Source organism: Megascapheus bottae, chromosome 18, assembly GCF_031878675.1.
Source record: "Megascapheus bottae isolate mThoBot1 chromosome 18, mThoBot2.hap1, whole genome shotgun sequence".
In the NCBI taxonomy this organism is placed as follows: domain Eukaryota; kingdom Metazoa; phylum Chordata; class Mammalia; order Rodentia; family Geomyidae; genus Megascapheus; species Megascapheus bottae.
In genome coordinates, this window is record NC_143526.1 from 30,731,288 (window position 1) to 30,754,870 (window position 23,583).

Sequence of the window (23,583 nt, forward strand, 5' to 3'; positions counted from 1 at the left end):
TATTTTTTTGCCAGTCCTGGGGCTTGAACTCAGCGTCTGAGCATTGTCCCTGGGCTTTCCTCAAGGCTAGTGCTCTACCACTTGAGCCACAGCACTACTTCCAGCTGTTTTCTGTGTATGTGGTACTGAGGAATCAAACCCAGGTCTTTGTTCATGCTAGGCAAGCACTCTACCACTAGGCCAAACTCCTGGCCCCATTAAGGAGTTGGCTTTTTTCTTTTTTTTTTGGCCAGTCCTGGGCTTGAGCTCAGTGCCTAAGCACTCTCCTTAGACTTTCTCAAGGCTAGAGCTTTACCACTTGAGTCACAGCATCATTTCTGGCTTTTTTCTATGTTCGTGGTACCAAGGAATCGAACTCGGGTCTTTGTGCATGCTAGGCAAGCACTCTACCACTAGGATAAACTCCCGGCCCCAGATACCTTTTTCCTCAGATCTCAACCTAGAATCTTAACTAGAATTATAGGCATAAGCTACCAGCACACAGTGAAATTCTATTTGAAAACCCTTTCTTTCTTTCTCTCTCTCTCTCCCTTCCTTTCTCTCTCTCTCTCTCTCTCTCTCTCTCTCTCTCTCTCTCTCTCTCTCTCTCTCTCTCTCTCTCTCTCTCTCTCTCTCTCTCTTTCTCTCTTTCTTTCTTTCTTTCCTGGTCCTGGGGCTTGAACTGAGGTCTTAGGTATACTCCCTGAGTTTTTTGTTTTTTTTATTTCTCAAGACTAGTGCTGTACTATTTGAGCCAAGCTCTGCTCTTTGCTTTTTGGTGGTTAATTAGAGATAAGAGTCTCATGGACTTTTCCTACTCAGGTTGGCTTCAAATTGTAGTCCTCAGATCTCAGCCCCTCAGTCTATGATTGTGGATGTGAACCCACTGTTCCTGGCTGATGATCTCTTAAATAAGAAAAGGAATCTTTTCCTTATCTTTAAAACTTAATTACTTTAGTTTCTGTAGTAGGTCAGTGATGTGGACAAAAAAGAGACAGATAGTGGGAGAGCTAGCGCACGCCATTCCTGGGGCTTGATCTCAGAGTCTGAGTGCTGTCCCTGATTTTTTTTTGAAAATTTTTTTAATGTTTTGTTGGGTTGTGGGGCTTGAATTCTGAGGCTGGGCACTGTCCCTGAACTTTTCAGCTCAAGGCTACTGCCCTACGCCTGAGGCACAGCACCACTTCCAGTTTTCTGGTGGTTAATTGGAGATAAGAGTCTCACAGACTTTTTTTTTTTTTTTTGCCAGTCCTGGGCTTGAGCTCAGGGCCTGAGCACTGTCCTTGGACTTTCTCAAGATTAGAGCTCTACCACTTGAGCCTCAGCACCACTTCTGGCTTTTTTCTATGTATGTGGTACCGAGGAATTGAACCCGGGTCTTCGTGCGTGCTAGGCAAGCCCTTTAACCACTAGGCCAAACTCCCGGCCCCTCTCACAGACTTTTTAGTGCCTGGGCTGGCTTTGAACCACTATCCTCACATCTCACCTCCTCAGTAGCTAGGATTACAGCCACTGTACCCACCTTCCCTGAATTTTTTTGCTTCAGGCTCTCATTTACACTTGAGCCACACACAGCTCCACTTCTGACTTTTTGGTGGTTAATTGAAGATAAAAGTCTCATGAATTTTTTTGCTCGGACTGACTTGGAGCCATGATCTCCAGATCTCAACCTCCTGAATAGCTATAATTCCTGACACGGACCACCATCATCCAGCTTCAATGGTCTTTAAATGATATTTTTTCTAACAAAAATAGCATTGGTTCTTGGTGACTCCTCTATAATATATGAACAGCATAATAGTATAGTGTGTTAAACATGGCTAGGGAAAGTATATTTGAACATATAAGCTTGTCTGGGGATAATCTGAAATAAATAATTGATATAAAATGCTCATCTCTTTTTTTTTTTTTTTTTTGGGTGGTGGACTTCTTTTTAGAATCAAGATTTGTTTGCTACTTCACAAAATAAAGAGTTTGATCCTCTTGGTCCTTTGCCACCTGGGTGGGGTAAGTCATACCTGTTTTTGTTGTTGTTTTCCATTAAATTCTGTCATTTTAAAAATCAAGATCTGGGGATCTTAGCATATTTGCTTAGATGGCATACAAACTGCGTATGATACCTAGCATCACAAGGGGAAAAAAAAAGTATTTGTGGATATTTTACTTTTGTTTATAAGAATACCTAGTAAGTTTTTCAGATATATCAGTCAAATGAAAGCATGAAGTAGGCAAAAATTCTCTCAAAATTTTAGTTGGACAATAATTAAAATAGACTTTTACCGCAATTTAGTATCATGTTCTCCAAAGTTTAAAAATGTTGGTGATTCTGCAATAAAAGGGGAGTAATGTTTACAAAAAGAAACTGTGAGCGAGTCTTCAGCTGTAATCCTTGCTGTACAGGAGATTGAGACCTACAGGGTAGAGATTAAAAGCTAGCCTGGACAGAAAAGTCCTTGAGAGTCCATCTCCAATTAACCAGTAAAGTATTGGACCACAGGTATGTTTCAATTACTGGAGTACCAGCCATGAGCAAAAGCCAAGTGGATGCATAAAGTACTGTGTGCAAGCTTTGGTATGAGCCAATATTAAAATAAATAAATAAATAAAAAACAAAAAATAAAACAGGCATGGTGGCTCACACCTGTAATCCCAGCTACTCAGGATCAAAGTTCAAAGCCAGCTGGGGCACAAAAGGACCTGAGACTCTTATCTCCAATTAACTTGCAAAATGGGAAGTAGGGCTTGGCTCAAGCAAAGGTTAGTATAACTTCGGTAAGGATGCATTTAATAAAAAGAATAACCTTTTTTTTTTTTTTTTTTTTTTTTGCCTGTCATGGGCTCGAGTTCAGGGTCTGAGCACTGTCCTTGGGATTTCTCAAGGCTAGAGCTCTACCACTTGAACCTCAGTACCACTTCCGACTTTTTTCTATGTATGTGGTACTGAGGAATCAAACCTAGGTCTTCGTGCATGCTAGGCAAGCACTCTACCACTAGGCCAAACTCCCCGCCCCAAAATAACCTTTTTATTTATTTTCCTCATCCTGGGGCTTGAACTCAGGGCGTGGGCACTGTCTGAGCTTTTGTGCTCAATCCCAGTGCCCTACCACTTGAGCCACAGCTCTGCTGAAGACTTTTTTCGTGATTAATTGGAGGTAAGAGTCTCATGGACATTGTTGCCCCAGCTGGCTTCAAATTCTAATCTTCATATTTTAGTCTCCCAGTAGATATGATTACAGGAATAAGCCACTGGTGTTTGGGAAAGGTAATCCTTTTTAAAGAAGTGCTACAGTCAACAGTGCTAAAGTCAACAGTGCAATGAAAAATTGACATAGTCGCTTAGTTTTAGTTTTAGGAAGAAGTCTATGCCAGTATTAATATGTTTTTTGTTTTTAATGAAGAAAAAAGAACCGATAACAATGGCAGAGTATATTTTGTTAACCACAACACTCGAATTACTCAATGGGAAGACCCCCGAAGTCAAGGGTAAGAACTTACATTTTTTTTAGTGTGTGTGTGTGTGTGTGTGTGTGTGTGTGTGTGTGTGTGTGTGTGTGCATACATATATATATATATATTACCTATTTCTCACTAACTTACATAGTCTTTCTTTACTATGAATCACCTAACAAATTTTGAAAATAAAAAATATATTACTTATTTTCACAAGATTAGAAGTTTCTTGAGAATAGGAAAAACTACTCGCTTGTGTATGAGAATACATTTACATTCAACATTCATACACATACATATATGCATATATCCATATATTGTAAATACATAAGTGCTTCTAAAAAGAGCTAGATCTGACTCTGAGAATCTTGTTTCATTATCTTGCTGCTGTATATGAATATATGTATGTATGTATGTTTAGTAATAATCAGATTAATAATTCTCAACTTTCTTAATCTGAGATCACTGGTAGAAATCAATGCATATTTAATTGGTAAAATGATACAATTTAGTGTAGCTTACCTAAAAGGTATTGTTTCCTTCCTTTATATGTATATGCTAAAGCCTAACAGAATTAGTAATATTTAGCACTTTTCTTTCCTGAAAAGCTTTAACATGAATGACCTGTATCTTTTGAAAAGAAGAAAAAATTCTTTCATGTAATGAAAGTAGAAAATTTTCTGGCTTCTTTTTCTTTTTTCTTGCACCCATAGAAAACACAGGCTTATAAAAATATTCTGTGGGTAGCCAGGAATACAAAGTGGCTCACGCCTGTAATCCTAGCTACTCAGGAGGCTGAGATCTGAGGATCAGTGTTCAAAGGCAGCCTGGGCACAAAAGGACCTGATACTCTTATCTCCAGTTAACCTCTAGAAAGCAGGAAGTGGGGCTTGGTCCAAGGGTAGGGTGGTCACCTTGAGCTGACGAGCTCAGGAGCAGCGGCCAGGCCGAGTTCAAGCCCCATAACCCACAAATATATAAATATATATGTATGTATGTATATATATATATTGTAGTTATTAGAGAAAATCTTAAAATATTGTTTATGCAGCTGCGTGTGGTGGCTCATGCCTGTAATCCTAGCTACTCAGGGAGGCTGAGATCTGAGAATCAATTGCGGTTCAAAGCCAGCCCTGGCACTACAAAGCCTACAAAGCTGTGAGACTCATCTCCATTTAATCTCTAGAAAAGGAAGTGGAGCTGTGGCTCCAAGGGTATCTTTGAGCTGAAGAGCTCAGGTATAGCACCCAGGCCCAGAGTTCAAGCCCCATGACCCCCCCCCCAATATATATATTGTTTATGCATCATTATAAAAACTTACTAGTAAAAATAGACATATGACTTGCTAGTGCATACATAGGAGCACATAATAAGCACTTTTCTCTGATGCACATAGCCATGTGTTCTATCCCCAGTGCTACTGAATGAATGTATGAATGAATTAATGAATGAATGAATGAACAAATAGTAGGGGAAGTGTAGAGGCAGAGAAACTACTTAGGTGGCTATTATAAGGATGGTGGAGGTTGAAATTGAGGTATTGTACTTGTAATCCTAGCTGCTCAGAAGGCTGATGTCGGAGGATTTTGGGAAGGTGGCTCGGTAGAGTGCTTGCCTAGCATGCATAAAGCCCTGGGTTTGATTCCTCAGTACCATATAAACAGAAAAGGAAGTGGGTATTTTTACTTCCTATACTTGGGGCCAGTACATAAATGTTTCTTAAATGCTTTCATTTTTTCCCTTCTGTGTTTTATAGTCAATTAAATGAAAAACCCCTACCTGAAGGCTGGGAAATGAGATTCACAGTGGATGGGATTCCATATTTTGTGGACCACAATAGAAGAACAACAACCTACATAGATCCCCGCACAGGAAAATCTGCCTTGTAAGTTCTCTAAATATTACAAGTTAAAAGTAGAACTATGGGCCTGGAGTGTAGCCTAGTGGAAAAGTACTTGCCTAGCATGCAAGAATCCCTGGGTTCAATTTCTTGATAACCATATACATAGAAAAATCCAAAGTGGTGCTGTGGCTCAAGTGACAGAGTGCCATCCTTGAGCAAAAAGTGCTCATGGACAGTGCCCAGGTCCTGAGTTCAAAGTAAAACTAATTCCTCAGATTTGACTTGAAGACTTTAATTAGGGAAGGTTTATTTTGGCTGGGTGCGGTGGCTCACGCCTGTAATCCTAACTATTCTGGAGGCTGAGATCTGAGGATCAAGGTTTAAAGCTAGCCCAAGCACAAAAGGACCTAAGACAAGATCTTATCTCCAGTTAACCTCTAGAAAATGAGAAGTGAGAGGGCTGGGAGTTTGGCCTAGTGGTAGAGTCCTTGCCTAGCATGCATGAAGGCCCAGGTTCGATTCCTTGGTACCATATACATAGGAAAAAAAAAGTCAGAAGTGGTGCTATGGCTCAAGTGGTAGAGTTCTAGCCTTGAAAAAGCCCAAGGACTGTGGGAGGTGGGGGGAGTTTCAGGTCCTTTGGGCCGGGAGTTTGGCCTAGTGGTAGAGTGCTTGCCTAGCATGCACGAAGACACAGGTTCCATTCCTCAGTACCAGATACATAGGAAAAAGCTGGAAGTGGTGCTGAGGCTCAGGTGGTAGAGCTCTAGCCTTGTGAAAATCCAAGGACAGGGTTCAGGCCCTGAGCTCAAGCCCAAGACTGGCTGTGTAGTTTTTGTTTTTGTTTTTTTGCCAGTCCTGGGCTTGAGCACTGTCCTGGGACCTTCTCAAGGCCAGAGCTCTACCATTTGAGCCTCAGCACCACTTCCGGCTTTTTTCCATGTAGGTGGTACCGAGGAATCTTCGTGTATGCTAGGCAAGCACTCTACCCTAAGCCAAACTCCCAGCCTCCTTGTTTTTTTGTTTTTTGATCGTGGGACTTCACCTTTGGGCCTGGCTGTTGTCCCTGAGCTCTTCACTTGAGCCAGAGCACCACTTCCTCCTAGCATATCATGGCAAGAATGTATGAAAGAGGAAACAGTCATATCTTGAACTAGAGTAGAGAAAGGAGTACAACCTGGGACCCACATTACCTTTCAAGGGCACACCTCCAGTGGCGTGGCTTAGTGACACTTTAGGAGGCCCAACTTCTTAATGGTTTTCAGCCTAACCCAATTCTCAGTTCAACCCAACCCAATCCAATTACTCTGAGGATATTCAATGCACAAGCCATCTAAGCCACAGGTACACCTTGTTTAAAAAAAGCAGCAAGAGGCAGGGGGAGATGGGGTGCGGGGAGGAGCATAGCCTAGTAGTAGAGTGCTCACTTAGTATGCATAAAGCCCTAGGTTCAATTCCTCATTACCACATAATCAGAAAAAGCCACAAAAGTGGCTCTGTGGCTCAAGTGGCAGAGCACTAGCCTTAAGCAAAAGTGTCCAGGGACAGTGCCCAGGCCCTGAGTTCAAGCCCTAGGACTGGCAAAAAACTGGGCTGTGGCTTAGTTGTATAGTGCTCACTTAGCATGCATTAAAAACTTGGATTCCATTTCCCAGTACCATATAAACAAAAAAGGCCAGATGTGGCATTGTAGCTCAAGTGGTAGAAGCTGAGAGACAGTGTTCAGGTCTGGAGTTCAAGTCCCAGGACTGCAAAAAAAAAAAAAAGTAAGAATATTGTGGTCCATGGGCTGGGATATTGGCCTATTGGTGGAGTGCTTGCCTAGCATGCACAAAAACTTGGATTTATTTCCTTGCTACTACATACATAGAAAAGCTGGAAATGATGCTGTGGGTTAAGTGGTAGAATGCTAGCCTTGAGGAAAACCCAAGGACAGTGCTCAGGCTCTGAGTTCATGAAAATAAATAAATAAATGAGATAAAATGATAGTGGTCCAGTTTGCAAAGCTGCTAAAGGCCAGGCACTGGTGGTTCACACCATCCTAGGTACTCTGGAGTCTGAGATCTGAGTCTTGAGGTTTGAAGCTTAAAGGCAGCGCAATCAGGAAAGTCTTTGCTGGGCATTTGGACTCGCTTTTTTATTAAAACTTTTTTTTTATTAACACTGAGTTTTTACATATTTCAAATGTTGGGCGTTTGTTTTATTTGGTTGCTGAGTACTGAAATAAGTCCTCCCCCCCCCCCCCCCCCGCCTTTTTCTTTCTTGCCAATCCTGTGCTTAGGCTCAGGGAATGAGCACTGTCTTTGTGTTTACTCAAGGGTAGAGCTCTACCACTTGAGCCACAGTACCACTTCTAGCTTTTTTTCTATGTATGTGTTACCGAGGACTCGAACCCAGGTCTTCATGTATGCTAGGAAGTACTCTATACTAGGCCAACCTCCCAACCCATGCTTTTCTTTATTATTGTCTTTTTTTTTTTTTTTTTTTTTTTTTGGCCAGTCTTGGGCCTTGAACTCAGGGCCTGAGCACTGTCCTTGGACTTTCTCAAGGCTAGAGTTCTACCGCTTGAGCCACAGCACTATTTCTGGCTTTTTCTCTATGTATATGTGGTACCAAGAAATTGAACCTGGGTCTTCATGCATGCTAGGCAAGCAGTCTACCACTAGGCCAAACTCCCAGCCCCCTGTTATTGTCTTTTACAAGCAGTTGTTGCACATGTCATATTAACCATGTTCTTCTTCAGAGACAATGGACCCCAGATAGCCTATGTTCGAGACTTCAAAGCGAAGGTTCAGTACTTTCGATTTTGGTGTCAGGTTAGTGTTGGAATTGAATCTTTATTCTTTGTTTCCTTTGTTAAACGCTATTTAATTAAATCAATAAAAGGAAAGCATTAGAATCTCCCAGATTTTTTGGACAATGAAATGTGTTTATTGATTAGATAATTGAGTATTCTGTTGTTCAGAAGATAAAGCTTGAACCCACTTTACTAAAACAACATTTGAGAGAGTTAGAGACTCAGAGGAGAGGGGCAGAATGCTGACAGAAATGGTAGGGGAAGACGGTTATAATAATGTTCTGTATATACATACGATAATGAAATTAGTAAACCTGAGTCAACAGTGGGTATGAAATAGAAGGTAGAAAGAATTATGGAAGGAGTCACAGTGAGTAAGATACATTATAAATGAACATGTTAAAATAAAACTCTTTTATATAGCAATTTGAAGGTAATTTTTTTTTTTTTTTTTTTTTTTTTGCCAGTCCTGGGCTTGAGCTCAGGGCCTGAGCACTGTCCTTAGACTTTCTCAAGGCTAGAGCTCTACCACTTGAGCCTCAGCACCACTTCCGGCTTTTTTTTTTTTTTTGTATATATGTGGTACCAAGGAATCAAACCCAGGTCTTTGTGCATGTTAGGCAAGCACTTTAACCACTAGACCAAACTCCCGGCCCGGTAATTTTTTTTTTTAAAGTTCTCCCACACACACACCAGTGCTGGACTTGAACTCAGGGCCTGTCCTTGAGCTTTCTCAGGGCTAGTGCTCTACCACTTGAGCCAAAGCACCAGTTCCTGTTTTCCTGTGTACATGGTACTGCTAGGCAACCACTAGGCCACTCTCACAGCCCCAAAAGTATTTTTTATTTATTTATTTATTTATTTATTTATTTATTTATTTTGCCAGTCCTGGGCTTGAGCTCAGGGCCTGAGTACTGTCCTTGGACTTTCTCAAGGCTAGAGCTCTACCACTTGAGCCTCAGCACCACTTCCGGCTTTTTTCTATGTATGTGGTACCGAGGAATCGAACCCGGGTCTTCATGCATGCTAGGCAAGCACTTTAACCACTAGGCCAAACTCCCGGCCCTATTTTTTATTTATTTATGTAACTATGTTTTGGTCAGTCATGGTGCTTGAACTCAAGGCCTAAATGCTGTCCCTGAGCTTTTTTGCTCAAGGCTGGCCCTCTACCATTTTGAGCCATAGCACTACTTCTTTTTCTGTTTTATGTGGTACTGAGGAATTTAACCCAGGAATTTATGCATGCTAGGCAAGTACTCTACCACTGAGCCACATTCCTGACCCTCAAACGTTCTTTATTGCATTCTCATATGGAAAATAAAGATTTCCCATACCTCTTTTATACCAGTATTCTCACTTCTACTTTTTTTTTCTAAATGTGATCCATTGCTTCTAATATCTAAATAAATTTGAATTAAGAGTTTTTTTTATGGACTCTAAAGTAAATGAGTTTATTAGGGTGATACATTAAATATTTGTAAGCTTCAGACTCTTGCAATTAACTGAAAAAATTGAATTAGCTTTTTCTGATAAAATTAAGTAAATGCTTGAGTCATTAAACACTGTTAATATGACATCCTATTTTTTTACATTTCTCATATATCAAATCTAACATGCATGCTCACAAATATGTTGGTGAGTATTACTGAATTTTTGTAGCTTATTTCTTCAAAGAAAGTAAGTAAAACTTGCCCTTATCTCCTCGCTCCATCTTCAACTGGAGTTTGAGCTCAGAAGCTCCGACTTGTTAGCCTGTCACTATATAGCCAGACCTTTTTGGTTATTTTGGTAGATCATTTTAATGGTGAGGATTGGCTAAATCTTTCTTACATTTCAGCAACTGGCCATGCCACAACATATAAAGATTACAGTGACAAGGAAGACATTGTTTGAAGATTCCTTTCAACAGGTACTGTCTGATCAAGGCTGGTCTCATTGCCAGCTCCCTTAGTACCTAGCATTCAATGTTTTTTGTGTGTATATGTGCCTATGTGTTTTGTGCTTTTTAAAAGTATTTAAGTAACATACTTTGTAGGTTAACATTTGTACTTAAGTAACATACTTGATTGGTGAGTTTCAATTTTTTTTTTTTTTTTTTTTTTTTTTTTTTTGCCAGTCCTGGGCTTGAGCTCAGGGCCTGAGCACTGTCCTTGGATTTTCTCAAGGCTAGAGCTCTGCCACTTGAGCCTCAGCACCACTTCCGGCTTTTTTTTTCTATGTACGTGGTACGGAGGAGTTGAACCCGGGTCTTCGTGCATGCTAGGCAAGCACTCTACCACTAGGCCAAACTCCCAGCCCCAAGATGCTAAATTTTTATTTGATATAGTTATGCAAGTAGGAATGAATAAACAAATACACTGTCAATAGGCAAAGTTCTGGCAATATCTGTATGAGCATTAAAGGATGGGTAGAAAGGAAAAAGGAAGACAGTTGTTTTTACACCTTTGTATTTGAATTTTCACAATAAACATGTTACTATTCCAGTTAAAATGTGTCTTTGTGTGTATGTGAGCACATGCACATGTGGACATTTCTGGGGCTTGAACTCAGGGCCTGGGTATTGTCCCTGAGCCTTTTTTTGCTCAAGGGTACTATTCTACCACTTTGAGCCACATTATCACTTCTGGTTTATTTGGAGATAAGTATCTCACAAACTTAACTGCATTGACTGGCTTTGAACTACCATCCTCAGAATTCAGCAGGAGACACTCAACTCATAGTTAAACCTTTTTTTTTTATTTTTGCCAGTTCTGGGGCAAGTGTCCTTGGACACTTTGCTCAAGGCTAGTGCTCTGCCATTTGAGCCACAGTGCCACTTCAAGCTTTTTTCTGAGTATGTGGTATTACAAAATTGAAGATAAAAGCCTGTGGGGGAAAAATGTCATTAAAATCATCTGACTAGCGGGGCATGGTGGCTCAGGCCTGTGATCCTAGCTACTCAGGAGGTTGAGATCTGAGCATCAAGGTTCAAAGCCAGCCCAAGCACAAAAGGACTTGAGACTCTTATCTCCAATTAACCTCTAGAAAATGGGAAGTGGGGCTTGGCTCAAGGGTAGTGTAATAACCTTGAGCTGAAGAGCTCAGGGACAGCACCCAGGCAGAGTTCAAGCCCCATGACTGACCCCCCCCAAACAAAAAAAAAACAAACCTGACTAGTGTGGCAAGATATGGAAGTAGGTTTTTGTTTTGTTTTGTTTTGTCATGGGACTTAAACATAGTTGCCCTAAGCACTTCCCCTGAGCTTTTTTGCTCAAGACTAGTACTATACCACTTTGAGCCATGGTGCCACTTTTGGTTTTCTGGTGGTTATTTGCAGATAAGATTCTCAGGAACTTAACTGCCTGGGCTGGCTTTGAACCACAATCCTGAGAACTCAGCCTCCTAAGTTGAGCCCAGCTCTCCTCCTCTCCCCCACAGCACCTATAATACTACAATGGCTCCAAGAAGCCTAGATGCCAAGGGAAAGGAGATTGAGATAGTTGACAGTAGTTAGCTACTAAATTTTAGCTGGTCATTAATAATAGGAAAAATAGCCAGGTGCTGTTGGCTCATGCTACTCAGGAGGCTGAGATCTGAGGATCAACGTTCAAAGCCAGCTGGGCACTGAGACTCCACTCCAGTTAACCACCAGAAACCCAAAAGTGGTAGAAGTGATACTGTAGCTCAAGAGATAGAGCACTAGCCTTGAGCTGAAGAGTTTAGAAACAGAACCCAGGCCCTGCGTTTAAGCCCCATGACCAACAAAAAAAATAAATAATAGGAAAAATAACTTTAGGGAATGATTTGAGCTCTTAAAGGTAATGAATTTGATATAAAAATTAGCATCCTATTTCTTCCTGTTGGATTAAATCACTTTGGAAAGAATAGCTTTTGTTAACATAGAACATTGAGATAAATAGCAGAAAAGCTTTTTCCTGAATACTAAGCATTTCATACAGAGAATTACTTAAAGATAGTTTTATTGCTGTGACATTTTTCCTTTGTCAAATACCTATTAGATATGAGAATATTGTACCTTTATACAATGGCTCTGTACTTCTAATCAAATAAAATATTTATCAAAATGAAAAAAGTAGAGGGTATATAAAAATGTATAAATACATAACATTTTTGAAACTTTAATTCATTTTCTATGTGCGGTGTTAATATTCTCATTAACGTTCTGTCATGGGAAATTTAAGTTATATAATGCTATATAATGCAAAAAATGTGTAATTTGGGAACGGTAGAATGGTGTTTTGAAAATCGCTTTCATCAATTCTCTTTATTTTATAGATAATGAGCTTCAGTCCCCAAGATCTGCGAAGACGTTTGTGGGTGATTTTTCCAGGAGAAGAAGGTTTAGATTATGGAGGTGTAGCAAGGTAGTGATAAATATGAATACTCAGAACTTAGTTCCTTTCTTCCAAAGGTATCATTACACTTTGCTTGCAAGTACTATTTTCTCAATTTTATATTTCAAGAAAATGAATTGTAGCAAATGATTAAGCTTACTATCCTGGAGCTACAGAATTTCAACAAACAATTCAGCAACTTCTTTTTTCCTAAGGAAATACTAATTGATTTCACCTATACTGTTTGTCCTGAGAATAACTCTGTAAAATAGAATTTTATAGTTAGTGAAGAGAGTTACAGACTGACCTAGGGTGTATTAAGTTATAGCTAGATACAAAATTTGCATCATAACAACTGTACACAGTATTGTTAATTAGTAAGCACTGTTTCAACCATATCATATCTACTTCACAGAGCACCTAAGACCCTATACTGATTAGGGCCTCTCCAGAGTCCTGATAAAGATAATTGTGGCTCAGTTACCAACTCAGTTATAATCTACTAGAAGACTATAGAAGGCTATATAAATCAAAGTTTCAGCCGGGCTCAGTGGCTCACACCTGTAATCCTAGCTACTCAGGAGGCTGAGATCTGAGGATCTCAGTTCAAAGCTAGCCTGGGCACTAAAGACTGTAAGACTCTTACCTCCAATTAACCACTAGAAAACCAGAAGTGGGGCTGTGGCTCAAGGGTAGGGCAGTAGCCTTGAGCTGAAGAGTTCAAGGACAGCGTCCAGGCCCAGAGTTTAAGTCCCACGACTGGGGAAAAAAAATAATGTAATTAAAAGTCAGTCTTAATTCTTTTTTCATTTTAGAGCTGCAAGTCAGACCTTAGAAGACAGCCTGAAGCAAAAATATAGCTTTGCTTATTCCATAACAGTATGTCACACGAGTTAAGAAATTTAACAGCAGTGTTGGAAAAGCAAATACTGTGTATATGTTTATGTGTATGTGCACATGTGTGCATATATGCATCCATACTTGGAATTGAACTTAAAGCCTTTCAATGTTGCTTAGGTTTTTGTTTGTTTGTTTTCCTCAAGGCTAGCATTCTTGGGCCAGACCTTCATGTCTGGCTTTTTACTAATTAAATGGAAATGAGCCTTTTGGACTTGTTTGCCTGGTTGGCTTTGAACTATGATCCTTAGTGCTCAGCTTCTTAAGTAGCTAGGATTATAGGCTTGATCTAACAGCATCCAACTCATAGGCAAATGTCTTGATTTGTGAAATAAGAATAATAAGAAGAAGAATGCCAGTGGTTTACTCATGTAATCCTAGCTTCTCAGAAGGCTGAGATCCGAGCATCAAGGTTTAAGGCCAGCTTGAGCAAGAAAGTTTGTGAGACTCTTTATCTCCAGTTAACCCACCAGAAAACTGGACGTGGCACTGTGGCTCAAGTAGTAGAGCCCTAGCCTTGAGCTAAAGAGCTCAGGTACAGCGCCCAGAGTTCAAGTCCCACAAATGTCGGGAAAAAAAAAGAATAATAGTATATCCTTCTAGGATTAATATGAAGAGTAGAAATATTAATGTGTGTTTTTAATGATCTGGTTCAGAATCCGAGTATTTGTGTGTTCACTGGTGTCTATATTTTAATACTTATTCATTATATTTTGTTGTAAAATTCATGTTACTTTGAAAATGTATGGTATAATCAAAGATAAATAGTACATATAAAGACTAGAGGCATGGCTCAAATGGTAGAGTGCCAACATGGTGAGCAAGCTGACCCAATGTATGAGGTCCTGAGATCAAGTCCTAGTACTGACAAAAATAAATGAAATACAGTAATAAATATTAGGTAGATATATTTAGTTTTGTATAAGTTAAAGATAATTCAAGAGAAAGTACTCATTCATTCCTGGGGCTGGGGGTGTGACCTAGTGGTAGAGTGCTTGACTAGTGTGCATAAAGCCCTGGATTCCATTCCTCAGTACCACATACATAGAAAAGTCCAGAAGTGGTGCTGTGAAGTGGCAGAGTGTGAGCCTTGAGAAAAACATGTCCAAGGACAGTGCCCAGGCTCTGGGTTCAAGCCCCAGGCGTGGCAAAAAAAAAGGTGGGGGGAAGGTGGGAAAGAGAGAAGAGAACACTCATTCATTCCTAATCAGAAAACTGCCTAGCAGTATTAAAGTATAAGCAGAATTGTCAGCAGAGATGATTCAACTAATAGAAAAAAAAGATCTAGGACACAGACTGGAAGTATTGGACCAGATCCATCCTACCAGATTCTCCCATGTAACAATGACCACAGCCTCATGTTAAAATGTGTGGATGGCCGGGTGCCAGGGCACATACCTGCAATCCTAGCTACTCAGGAGGCTGAGATGTAAGGATCTTGGTTCAAAGCCAGCCCAGCCACGAAAGTCTATGAAACCCTTATCTCCAGTTAACCACCAGAAAACTGGAAGTAATGCTGTGGCTCAAGGGGCAGGGCAGTAGCCTTGACCTGAAGAGCTCAGGTATGGTGCCCAGTCCAAGAGTTGAAATCCCACAACTGAACCCCCCCTGCCCCCCCAAAAAAGCATGGATATTTTCAGAACATCTGAATTAGAGTTTCTTAAAACATTTTCTAGGAAGTGGTGTTGTGGCTCAGGGACAATACCCAGACCCAGAGTTCAAGCCCCATGACGGACAAAAAAAATTTTTTTTAGTGATTGTGTGGCTGAAATTAAATAACTAAATGCTTTATTGCCTCTGAAATTTAAAGGTTTTCATATTTATCTGAGATAGAGGGAGTAATGCCACTTGTTGAATATCACTGTGTACTCAGTAATAAATGGAATTTTAAATTATTTCAGCAACTCTAGCCCAATAGTAAGTTATAAATGTGCATGTTCCACCAATTAAAAATTTTAAATGTTCATATTTTAATGTTCTGAAATTGAAGTATGTACTAATTGCAATTATAACCGGAAAGTATAAGGATCCTTTTTTTAAAAGTAAATGATGGTCTTAGGTTCTTTGAAAGATAATAAGCAAGTAGTAAATATTATGTGAATTTTCAGAGTAATAAAAGTCAATAGAATAGAAAACTCACCAGCTGAGGTATGTAGATTCCCAAGATCTTGGTGGTACCGATCTTTGATTTGTTAGGATGGTTATTTATAAGGTTTTTCATTCTAAGTTTTCTTTTAATTTCAGAGAATGGTTCTTTCTTTTGTCACATGAAGTGTTGAACCCCATGTATTGCCTGTTTGAATACGCAGGGAAGGATAACTACTGCTTGCAGATAAACCCCGCGTCTTACATCAATCCTGATCATCTGAAATATTTTCGCTTTATTGGCAGGTTTATTGCCATGGTAAGTGCTGATACAGGACTGTGCTAATTCAGTGATATTAAATTATCTTATATGTGCCATAAAAAATATTATGGAAGTGTTTTTGTTTTATTTATTTAGTTATTTATTTTGTGAGTCCATGGGGTTTGAACTCTGGGCCTGGGCACTGTCCCTGAGCTCTTCAGCTCAAGGTTACCACCCTACCCCTTGAGCCACGGCCCTACTTCCCCTTTTCTGGTGTTAGTTGTAGATAAAGTCTCACATTCTTTAGTGCCTGGGCTGGCTTTGAACTGTGGCCCTCAAATCTCAGCCTCCTGAGTAGCAAGGATTATAGGCATGAACTACCACGTCCAGCTTATGGAATGTTTTTAAATGAAAATTGTAATGTTTTGAAATGAAATGCATTTATATAATTGTGTTAATATTGTTCCTTTTCTGTGTAGGCTCTATTCCATGGAAAATTCATAGACACGGGTTTTTCCTTACCGTTCTATAAACGTATCTTGAACAAACCAGTGGGACTTAAAGATTTAGAATCTATTGATCCAGAATTTTACAATTCTCTCATCTGGGTTAAGTAAGTTTCCGTTTACATTCACTAAAATGTGGTCTACGGACCCAAACTGTAGGCATATTATGTTTATTGAAATTAATCGGGACATCTAAACTGTTGAATTGCTTGGTTATAGAAGTATACCCAAGATCTTATGTAATAATAATGATGTTAGAGCATGCTGTTGCACTTACTTTGGTGTTATAGCTTATAGCTAATTAAGTTGAGATACTTTAAAATTAAACTTTTATGGTTGAATTAGGAGGTAAATAATGATGGTTTCATTTATACAGAGAGAACAATATTGAAGAATGTGGTTTGGAAATGTACTTCTCTGTGGATAAAGAAATTTTAGGTGAAATTAAGAGCCATGATTTGAAACCCAATGGTGGCAATATTCTTGTAACAGAAGAAAACAAAGAGGAATATATAAGGTAGGAATAATGAGCAACACTTAAAAAATAATATTTGGGGAGCTGGGAATTTGGCCTAGTGGTTAAAGTGCTTGCCTAGCATGCATGAAGACCCGGGTTCGATTCCTCGGTACCACATACATAGAAAAAAGCCAGACGTGGTGCTGTGGCTCAGGCCTTGAGAAAGTCCAAGGACAGTGCTCAGGCCCTGAGCTCAAGCCCAGGACTGGCAAAAAAAAATAAATAATAATAATAATAATAATATTTGGGCTGGGAATGTGACTTAGTGGTAAAGTGCTTGCCTATCATACATAAAGCCCTGGATTTGATTCCTCAGTACCATATAAACAGAAAGTCAGAAGTGGACTGGGGTTCCAGTGGTATAATGCTAGCCTTGAGCAAAAATAAGCTCAGGAACAGTGAGTGCTATCTATGGACTAGAGGTGTATATATATATATATATGTGTGTGTGTGTGTGTGTGTGTGTGTGTATTGTATGTGTATATATATATATATATATATATCACTAAATGTGAGCAGAAAACGTGAAAGAGACTTAGAGGCTAAGTTCAAGCCTCAATACTGGCACACAGAATAAACAGTAATATATTTGCTTTTGTACTAGTCAGTATTGCATATAGGCACTTACCTTTTTCCTTCTAGTTACAGCCCCAAAGTCTGAGTGGTGGGTTTGTTGTTGTTGTTGGGTTTTGGGGGAATTTTTTGGTTGTTGTTTTTGTTTTTGGTCAGTCGTGGGACTTGAACTCTGGTCCTAGGTGCTGTCCTTGAGTTCTTCAGGTCAAGGCTAGTGCACTAGCTCTGTGAGCCATAGCACTACTGTTTTCTGGTAGTTAATTGGAGATAAGAGTCTCACGGGCTTTTGTGCCCAGGCTGGCTTTGAACTGTGATCTTCAGATCTCAGCCTCCTGACTAGCTAGGATTACAAGTGTGAGCCACCAGTGCCAGGTTCAAAGTATCAGTTTTAGAGGATAGAAGTCATTTTATATCATTTCTCAAAATTTCCAGTTCTATAACCATTCTGCCTTATGTTACTGAAAATGCTGAGGGACCAGGAGTTTGGCCTAGTGCTAAGAATGCTTGCCTAGCATGCACAAAGACCTGGGTTTGATTCCTCAGCACCACATACATAGAAAAAGCCAGCAGAGGTGCTGTGGCTCAAGTGGTAGAGCTCTGTCCAAGGACAGTGCTCAGACCCCTACTTCAAGCCCCAGAACTGGCAAAAAAGAAAATGCTGAACTTAGAGCCTCACAAGCATGCTAAACATTTTACCACTTGAACTATGCCTTCTGTTTAAATATAAAGCATTAACTTTAAGTATTTAAAACAATTAAGCACCACTTTTTCTGTATCTCACAAATTTTGATGTTTTTCATTATTTAATTTTATCTTTTCTAGTGTTCTTCATAGAAAATAGTGTTCCTCCTTGATCATCAAATATTTGAAGTATAATGCTTAAATTTTTTTTCTCTTTTATTTGTTTTTATTTTATTAAGTAGTTATACAAAGGAAATCATTTCTAGGAGTCAGGTTATAATTACAATGGTTTTTTGTTGTTATGGGGCTTAAACTCAGGGCCTGGGCACTGTCCTTAAGCTTTTTTTTTTGCCAGTCCTGGGCTTCAGCTCAGAGCCTGAGCACTGTCCTTGGACTTTCTCAAGGTTAGAGCTCTACCACTTGAGCCTAACCACTACTTCTGGCTTTTTTCTATGTATGTGGTACCGAGGAATCAAACCCGGGTCTTCGTGCATGCTAGGCAAGCACTTTAACCACTAGGCCAAACTCCCAGCCCCAAGCTTTTTTTTTTTTTTTTTGTCAGTTTTGGGTCTTGAATTCTGGGCCTTAGCTTTATCCCTGAGATCTTCAGCTGACAGCAACCACCCTACTCCTTGAGCCCCAGCACCACTTCCAGTTTTCTGGTGGTTAATTGGAGAGAAGAGACTTACAGACTTTAGTGCTCAGGGCCTAAATTCAAGCCCCATGACGAACAACAACAAAAAAGAGTTCTATGTTATATTTTATTTTGTATATATTTCAGGATATATAGTTCATAATACTTTCACAATGGTAAATTTTTAAAATTCATATCCAGAATTTAAAGTATATTCTAAAGTTTCTGATAGCTTTTTTTATATTTTTCTGCCAGAATGGTAGCTGAATGGAGATTGTCTCGAGGGGTTGAAGAACAGACACAAGCTTTCTTTGAGGGCTTTAATGAAATTCTTCCCCAGCAGTATTTACAGTACTTCGATGCAAAGGAATTAGAGGTAATGGCTTTGTCTGTGTCTATGTGTATATGTGTATGCATCTATAATTCTGCAGCATGATAGCAAATAATACCTCAGATGTGTGCTTTCAATTTTCTTTGTTGTGGCAATAGTTTTTATGTTGGCAAGATGTTGGGAAATATCCTCCATGAGTAAATAATGATCTATGCCACAGTCAGTCTTTAAGGAAAAAATATTTGCTATTAAGGCTTCTCTGTAATTATAGGACTTAATTCTCTGAAGATTTGTGTGCTTAACACCATGCATAAGAATTTGCTTTTCTAAATAATGTAGATAAAATTCTTGATATACAATTTACAAGCCAAAGCTCACTAATTAGTATTTTTTCAAAGCCGTATTTCACATTTTTCTTATATATATGTTAGTCATTTTTAATACAGTTCCCCAAATAAATTATTTGGTTTTTTTCATCTTTGAAGGTACTTTTATGTGGAATGCAAGAGATTGATTTGAGTGACTGGCAAAGACATGCAATCTATCGTCATTATACTAGGACAAGCAAACAAATCATGTGGTTTTGGCAGGTTTGTTATAATTTGTTCATTTAGTTACTTTAATTTTTTTTTCTTTTTTTTTTTTTTTTTTGCCAGTCCTGGGGCGTGAATTAAGAGCCTGAGTACTATCCTTGGGTTAACCTTAAGGCTAGTGCTCTACCACTTGAGCCACAGCACTACTTCTGTCTTTTCTATGTGTATGGTATCAAGGAATCGAACTAGGTCTTTGTGAATGCTAGGCAAGCCCTCTACCAGAAGGCCAAACTCCCAGCCCACTTTAAACTGTTTTCTTTCTTTTTTAAAAAAATTTTTGGTGGGTCATGGGGCTTGAACTCGGCCTGGGCACTGTCTCTGAGCTCTTCAGTTCAAGGCTTCCACCCTACCCTTGAGCCAAGCCCTACTTCCTTTTCTAGAGGTTAACTGGGGATAAGAGTTTCAGATCCTTTTGTGCCTGAGCTGGCTTTGAACCTTGATCCTTAGATGTCAGCCTCCAGAATAGCTAGGATTACAGGTGGGAGCCACCTCACCCCAGCTTGTGAAATCATTCTTCATAGGGGGAAAAAAAACTTAGCTGAATCAAATTGGGTCTGAACCTAGACATTCATTTATTATTTGAAATTATCCCTTTTCTTTCTTGTTTAGTGCGCTAAATTTAATATATGACCTATATATCTTTAAATGTGATTTTTAACAGTTTGTTAAAGAAATTGATAATGAAAAGAGAATGAGACTTCTGCAATTTGTTACTGGAACCTGCCGATTGCCAGTAGGAGGATTTGCTGACCTCATGGGTATGTCTAGTGTCACTTTTCTTATACAGAGAGTTCTTTCTTGTACTGCTGTTAGAGCCCAGGAGATTAGCGTAATTATTGAGTGCTTGTCTAGCGTGTACCTTCGAAGACCAGGATTCAATTCACATGTATAGAAAAAGCTGGAAGTTGTACTGTGGCTCTAGTAGTAGAGCTCTAGCCTTGAGAAAGCTCAAGGACAGTGCTTAGGCCCTGAATCCAAGCCAGGACTGACAAAAACAAAACAACCAACCAAAAAAAAAAACTTGTGAAAGACTGACTTTAGTTCAGGTGAAGCAGTCAAAAATAGAGAAATTTGGCTGGGCACCAGTGCCTCACACCTGTAATCCGAACTACTCAAGAGGCTAAGATCTCAGGATCGTGGTTCAAAGCCAGCCGAAAGTCCATGAGACTCTTATCTCCAATTAACCACCAGAAAACTGGAAGTGGTGCTATGGCTCAAGTGGTAGCACCCTAGCTTTGAGCTGAAGAGCTCAGGGAACAGTGCTCAGGCCCAGAGTTCAAGCCCCACGACGGACCAAAAAAAAAAAAAAAGAGAGAAATCTGGGCTTGGAGTGTGGCCTAGTGGTAGAGTGCTTGTCTAGCTAGCACAAAGCCCTGGGTTTGATTCCCTGGTACCACATACACAGAAAAAGCTGAAGTGGCACTGTAGCTCAAGTGGCAGAACACTTGCCTTGAGCAGAGTGTCCAAGGACAGTGCCCAGGCCTGAGTTCAAGCCCTAGGACTGGTCCATCCACTCCCACCCCCACCCCCCAAAAAAGAAAAATCTAAGCAGGTGATTTTGGATACAGGATTTAGAACCAGCCTAACAAAGACTTCAAAAGCTAAATGATAATTTGAAAGTTGTGTAAACTTAGAAGAGCAGAAACTTGCTAATGCTGCATTTTATGAGGATTTGATTTTAAATGAGGGGGGAGCCTGGAGATAGGAAAAACTTGCAATAATGACTTGGTAATGCTGGTGCTCCTGTGCTGGGGAGCATGATTTAAGAAGTTTTGAACCAAAAAACTGTTAATGATTTGTATTACATTTTAGGGAGCAATGGACCACAGAAATTCTGCATTGAAAAAGTTGGGAAAGAAAATTGGTTACCCAGGAGTCATACCTGGTAAGCAAAATCAGAAAGAAAAGAGAAAATAGCCTTTTCTCCATTTATTTTCTAGCAACTTAAAGCACATTAAAAATGTAGTACTTAGGGCCTGGGCACTGTCTCAGAGCTTTTTTTGCTCAAGGCTAGAGCTATTTTTTTCCTTTGAGTTATGTGTCTTTTATACCAGTATCATGCTGATTTGATTAACTATCACTTTGTGAGGTGTTTTGTATTATTTTGCAGTATTTAAAATGAGCCCCCATAGTATGTGGAAGTGAACCCAAGATCTTGTGCTAGCTCTAAAGCTGAGTTATACCTTAGCTTTGTAGTATATTCTGAAGCTAGATAGTGTAATGTTTCCAGCTTTGGTCTTTTTGCTCTGAATTTATTTATTTATTTATTTACTTATTTATTTATTTATTTATTTATTTTCCCCCCCAGTCCTGGGGCTTGAACTCAAGGCTTTCTCAAGGCTAGAGCTCTACCACTAGGCCAAAATATTGGCCCCTAAATTTTTCCTTTTTAAACCTGGAAATTTGGGGGAGTAAAGGGTTTCAGGAGCTCTCCATGAGCTCTTCAGCTCAAGGCTAGCACTCTACCACTTGAGCCATAGCACCACTTCCAGTTTTCTGGTGGTTAATCGGAGATAAGAATCTCATGGACTTTCATTCTTGAGCTATCTTTGAACCTATATCTTCAGATCTCAGCCTCCTCAGTAGCTAGGGTTACAGGCATAAGCCACCAGCACCCAGCTTTGGAGTGTATTTATTATGTGGCTATATCACATTTTGTTTATATATTCATCTGTCAATGGACATTTGGCTTATTTACAGTTTTTGCCTATATTGAATACTGATGCTATTAACATAGAAGTACAAATACTTACTTGATCTCCCTACTTTCAGTTTTGGAGGTTATATACCCAAAAGTATAATTGATGGATTATTTGCTAGGGAGTCTGCTGGCATTTTTCACATAGACATCAAGTTTTTCAGCGTTTGTTGAACCGGGAGTCTTTCTCCCATGAAATAATCTTGGCAACCTTCTTGAAAATCATTTGATCAACCAAGTGCTTTAGCTCACAGTTGTAATCCTAGAATTTATGAGATTAAGGCAGGAGGATCACATGTTTGAGGTCAGTCCCAGTATACATAGCCACACCCTGTTTATTCATGTATATGTATACCCACATATATAACCATTTTACTTTTGACTACTATAAATGGAATTGTTTTCTTAAATTCATTTCAGACTTTGTACTGCTAATATATAGAAGCATAGTTGGCTTTTTGTGTTCATCCTGTGTACATCTTAATTTGATCTCCTTGCCCTTCCTTCCCCACCCCACCCCCAAACTTTGAGCAGTCCTTTTTGTGCTATAATAATAGTGTTGAGGGACAGGAGTTTGGCCTACTGGTAGAGTGCTTGCCTAGCATGCACAAATCTCTGGGTTCGATTCCTCAGTATCACATACACAGAAAAAGCCAGAAGTGATGCTGTGGCTCAAGTTGTAGAGCACCAGCCTTGAGAAAGCCCAAGGACAGTGCCCATGCCCTAAGTTCAAGCCCCAAGACTTGCAAAATAATAGTAATAATAATAATAATAATAATAATAATAATAATAGTGTTGAGTATTGCTTATCTCAGTCCCACATTTAAAAAAAGAGAGAGCATAGGGCTGGGAAAGTTGCTCAGTAGTAGAGTGCTAACATGCATGAAGCCCTGGATTTGATTGTTCAGTACCATATACACAGGAAAAGCTGGAAGTAGTGCTGTGGCTCAAGTGGCATAACACTAGCCTTGAGCAAAAAGGTCAGAGACAGTGCCCAGGTCCTGAGTTCAAGTCCCAGGACTGGCAAAAAAAAAAAAGCATAATAAACTTTGTCAGATTCTGTTTTCATTTTAGGAAGTAATAAAACTGTACATTTATTTTTCCATGTGTAACATTTTTTTCTTCTATGGTCCAACATTTGTCTAAGCCTTATCTTAAAAATATAGCAGAAGCTGGGCGAGGTGGCACATACCTATAGTCCTAGCTACTCAGGAGGCTAAGATCTGAGGATCTCGGTTCAAAGCCAGCCCAGGCACTAAAGAATGTGAGACTCTTTTCTCTGCTTAACCACTAGAAAAAATGTGAACTGGGACTATGGCTCAAGGGCTAGGGTGGTAATCTTGAGCTGAAGAGCTTAGGGACTAGGCCCAGACCCAGCAAACTCTCTGCTATGAATAGGGCAG

General features: G+C 39.6%; 1 protein-coding gene across 4 annotated transcripts in view; it reads left to right on the plus strand.

Moving 5' to 3' along the window:
• The window catches only part of Itch (itchy E3 ubiquitin protein ligase), an 80,143-nt gene that overhangs the window by 55,212 nt on the left and 1,348 nt on the right, over positions 1 to 23,583 (plus strand). For all 4 annotated transcript variants that reach the window (XM_090352199.1, XM_090352198.1, XM_090352197.1 and 1 more), the window contains 13 exons: positions 1,917 to 1,986; positions 3,378 to 3,462; positions 5,186 to 5,314; positions 8,016 to 8,088; positions 9,907 to 9,978; positions 12,345 to 12,433; positions 15,545 to 15,704; positions 16,127 to 16,260; positions 16,530 to 16,670; positions 18,814 to 18,934; positions 19,375 to 19,479; positions 20,144 to 20,240; positions 21,295 to 21,367. In XM_090352199.1, the coding sequence (XP_090208325.1) occupies positions 1,917 to 1,986; positions 3,378 to 3,462; positions 5,186 to 5,314; positions 8,016 to 8,088; positions 9,907 to 9,978; positions 12,345 to 12,433; positions 15,545 to 15,704; positions 16,127 to 16,260; positions 16,530 to 16,670; positions 18,814 to 18,934; positions 19,375 to 19,479; positions 20,144 to 20,240; positions 21,295 to 21,367 (1,349 nt within the window). The remainder of the gene's footprint in view (positions 1 to 1,916; positions 1,987 to 3,377; positions 3,463 to 5,185; positions 5,315 to 8,015; positions 8,089 to 9,906; positions 9,979 to 12,344; positions 12,434 to 15,544; positions 15,705 to 16,126; positions 16,261 to 16,529; positions 16,671 to 18,813; positions 18,935 to 19,374; positions 19,480 to 20,143; positions 20,241 to 21,294; positions 21,368 to 23,583) is intronic.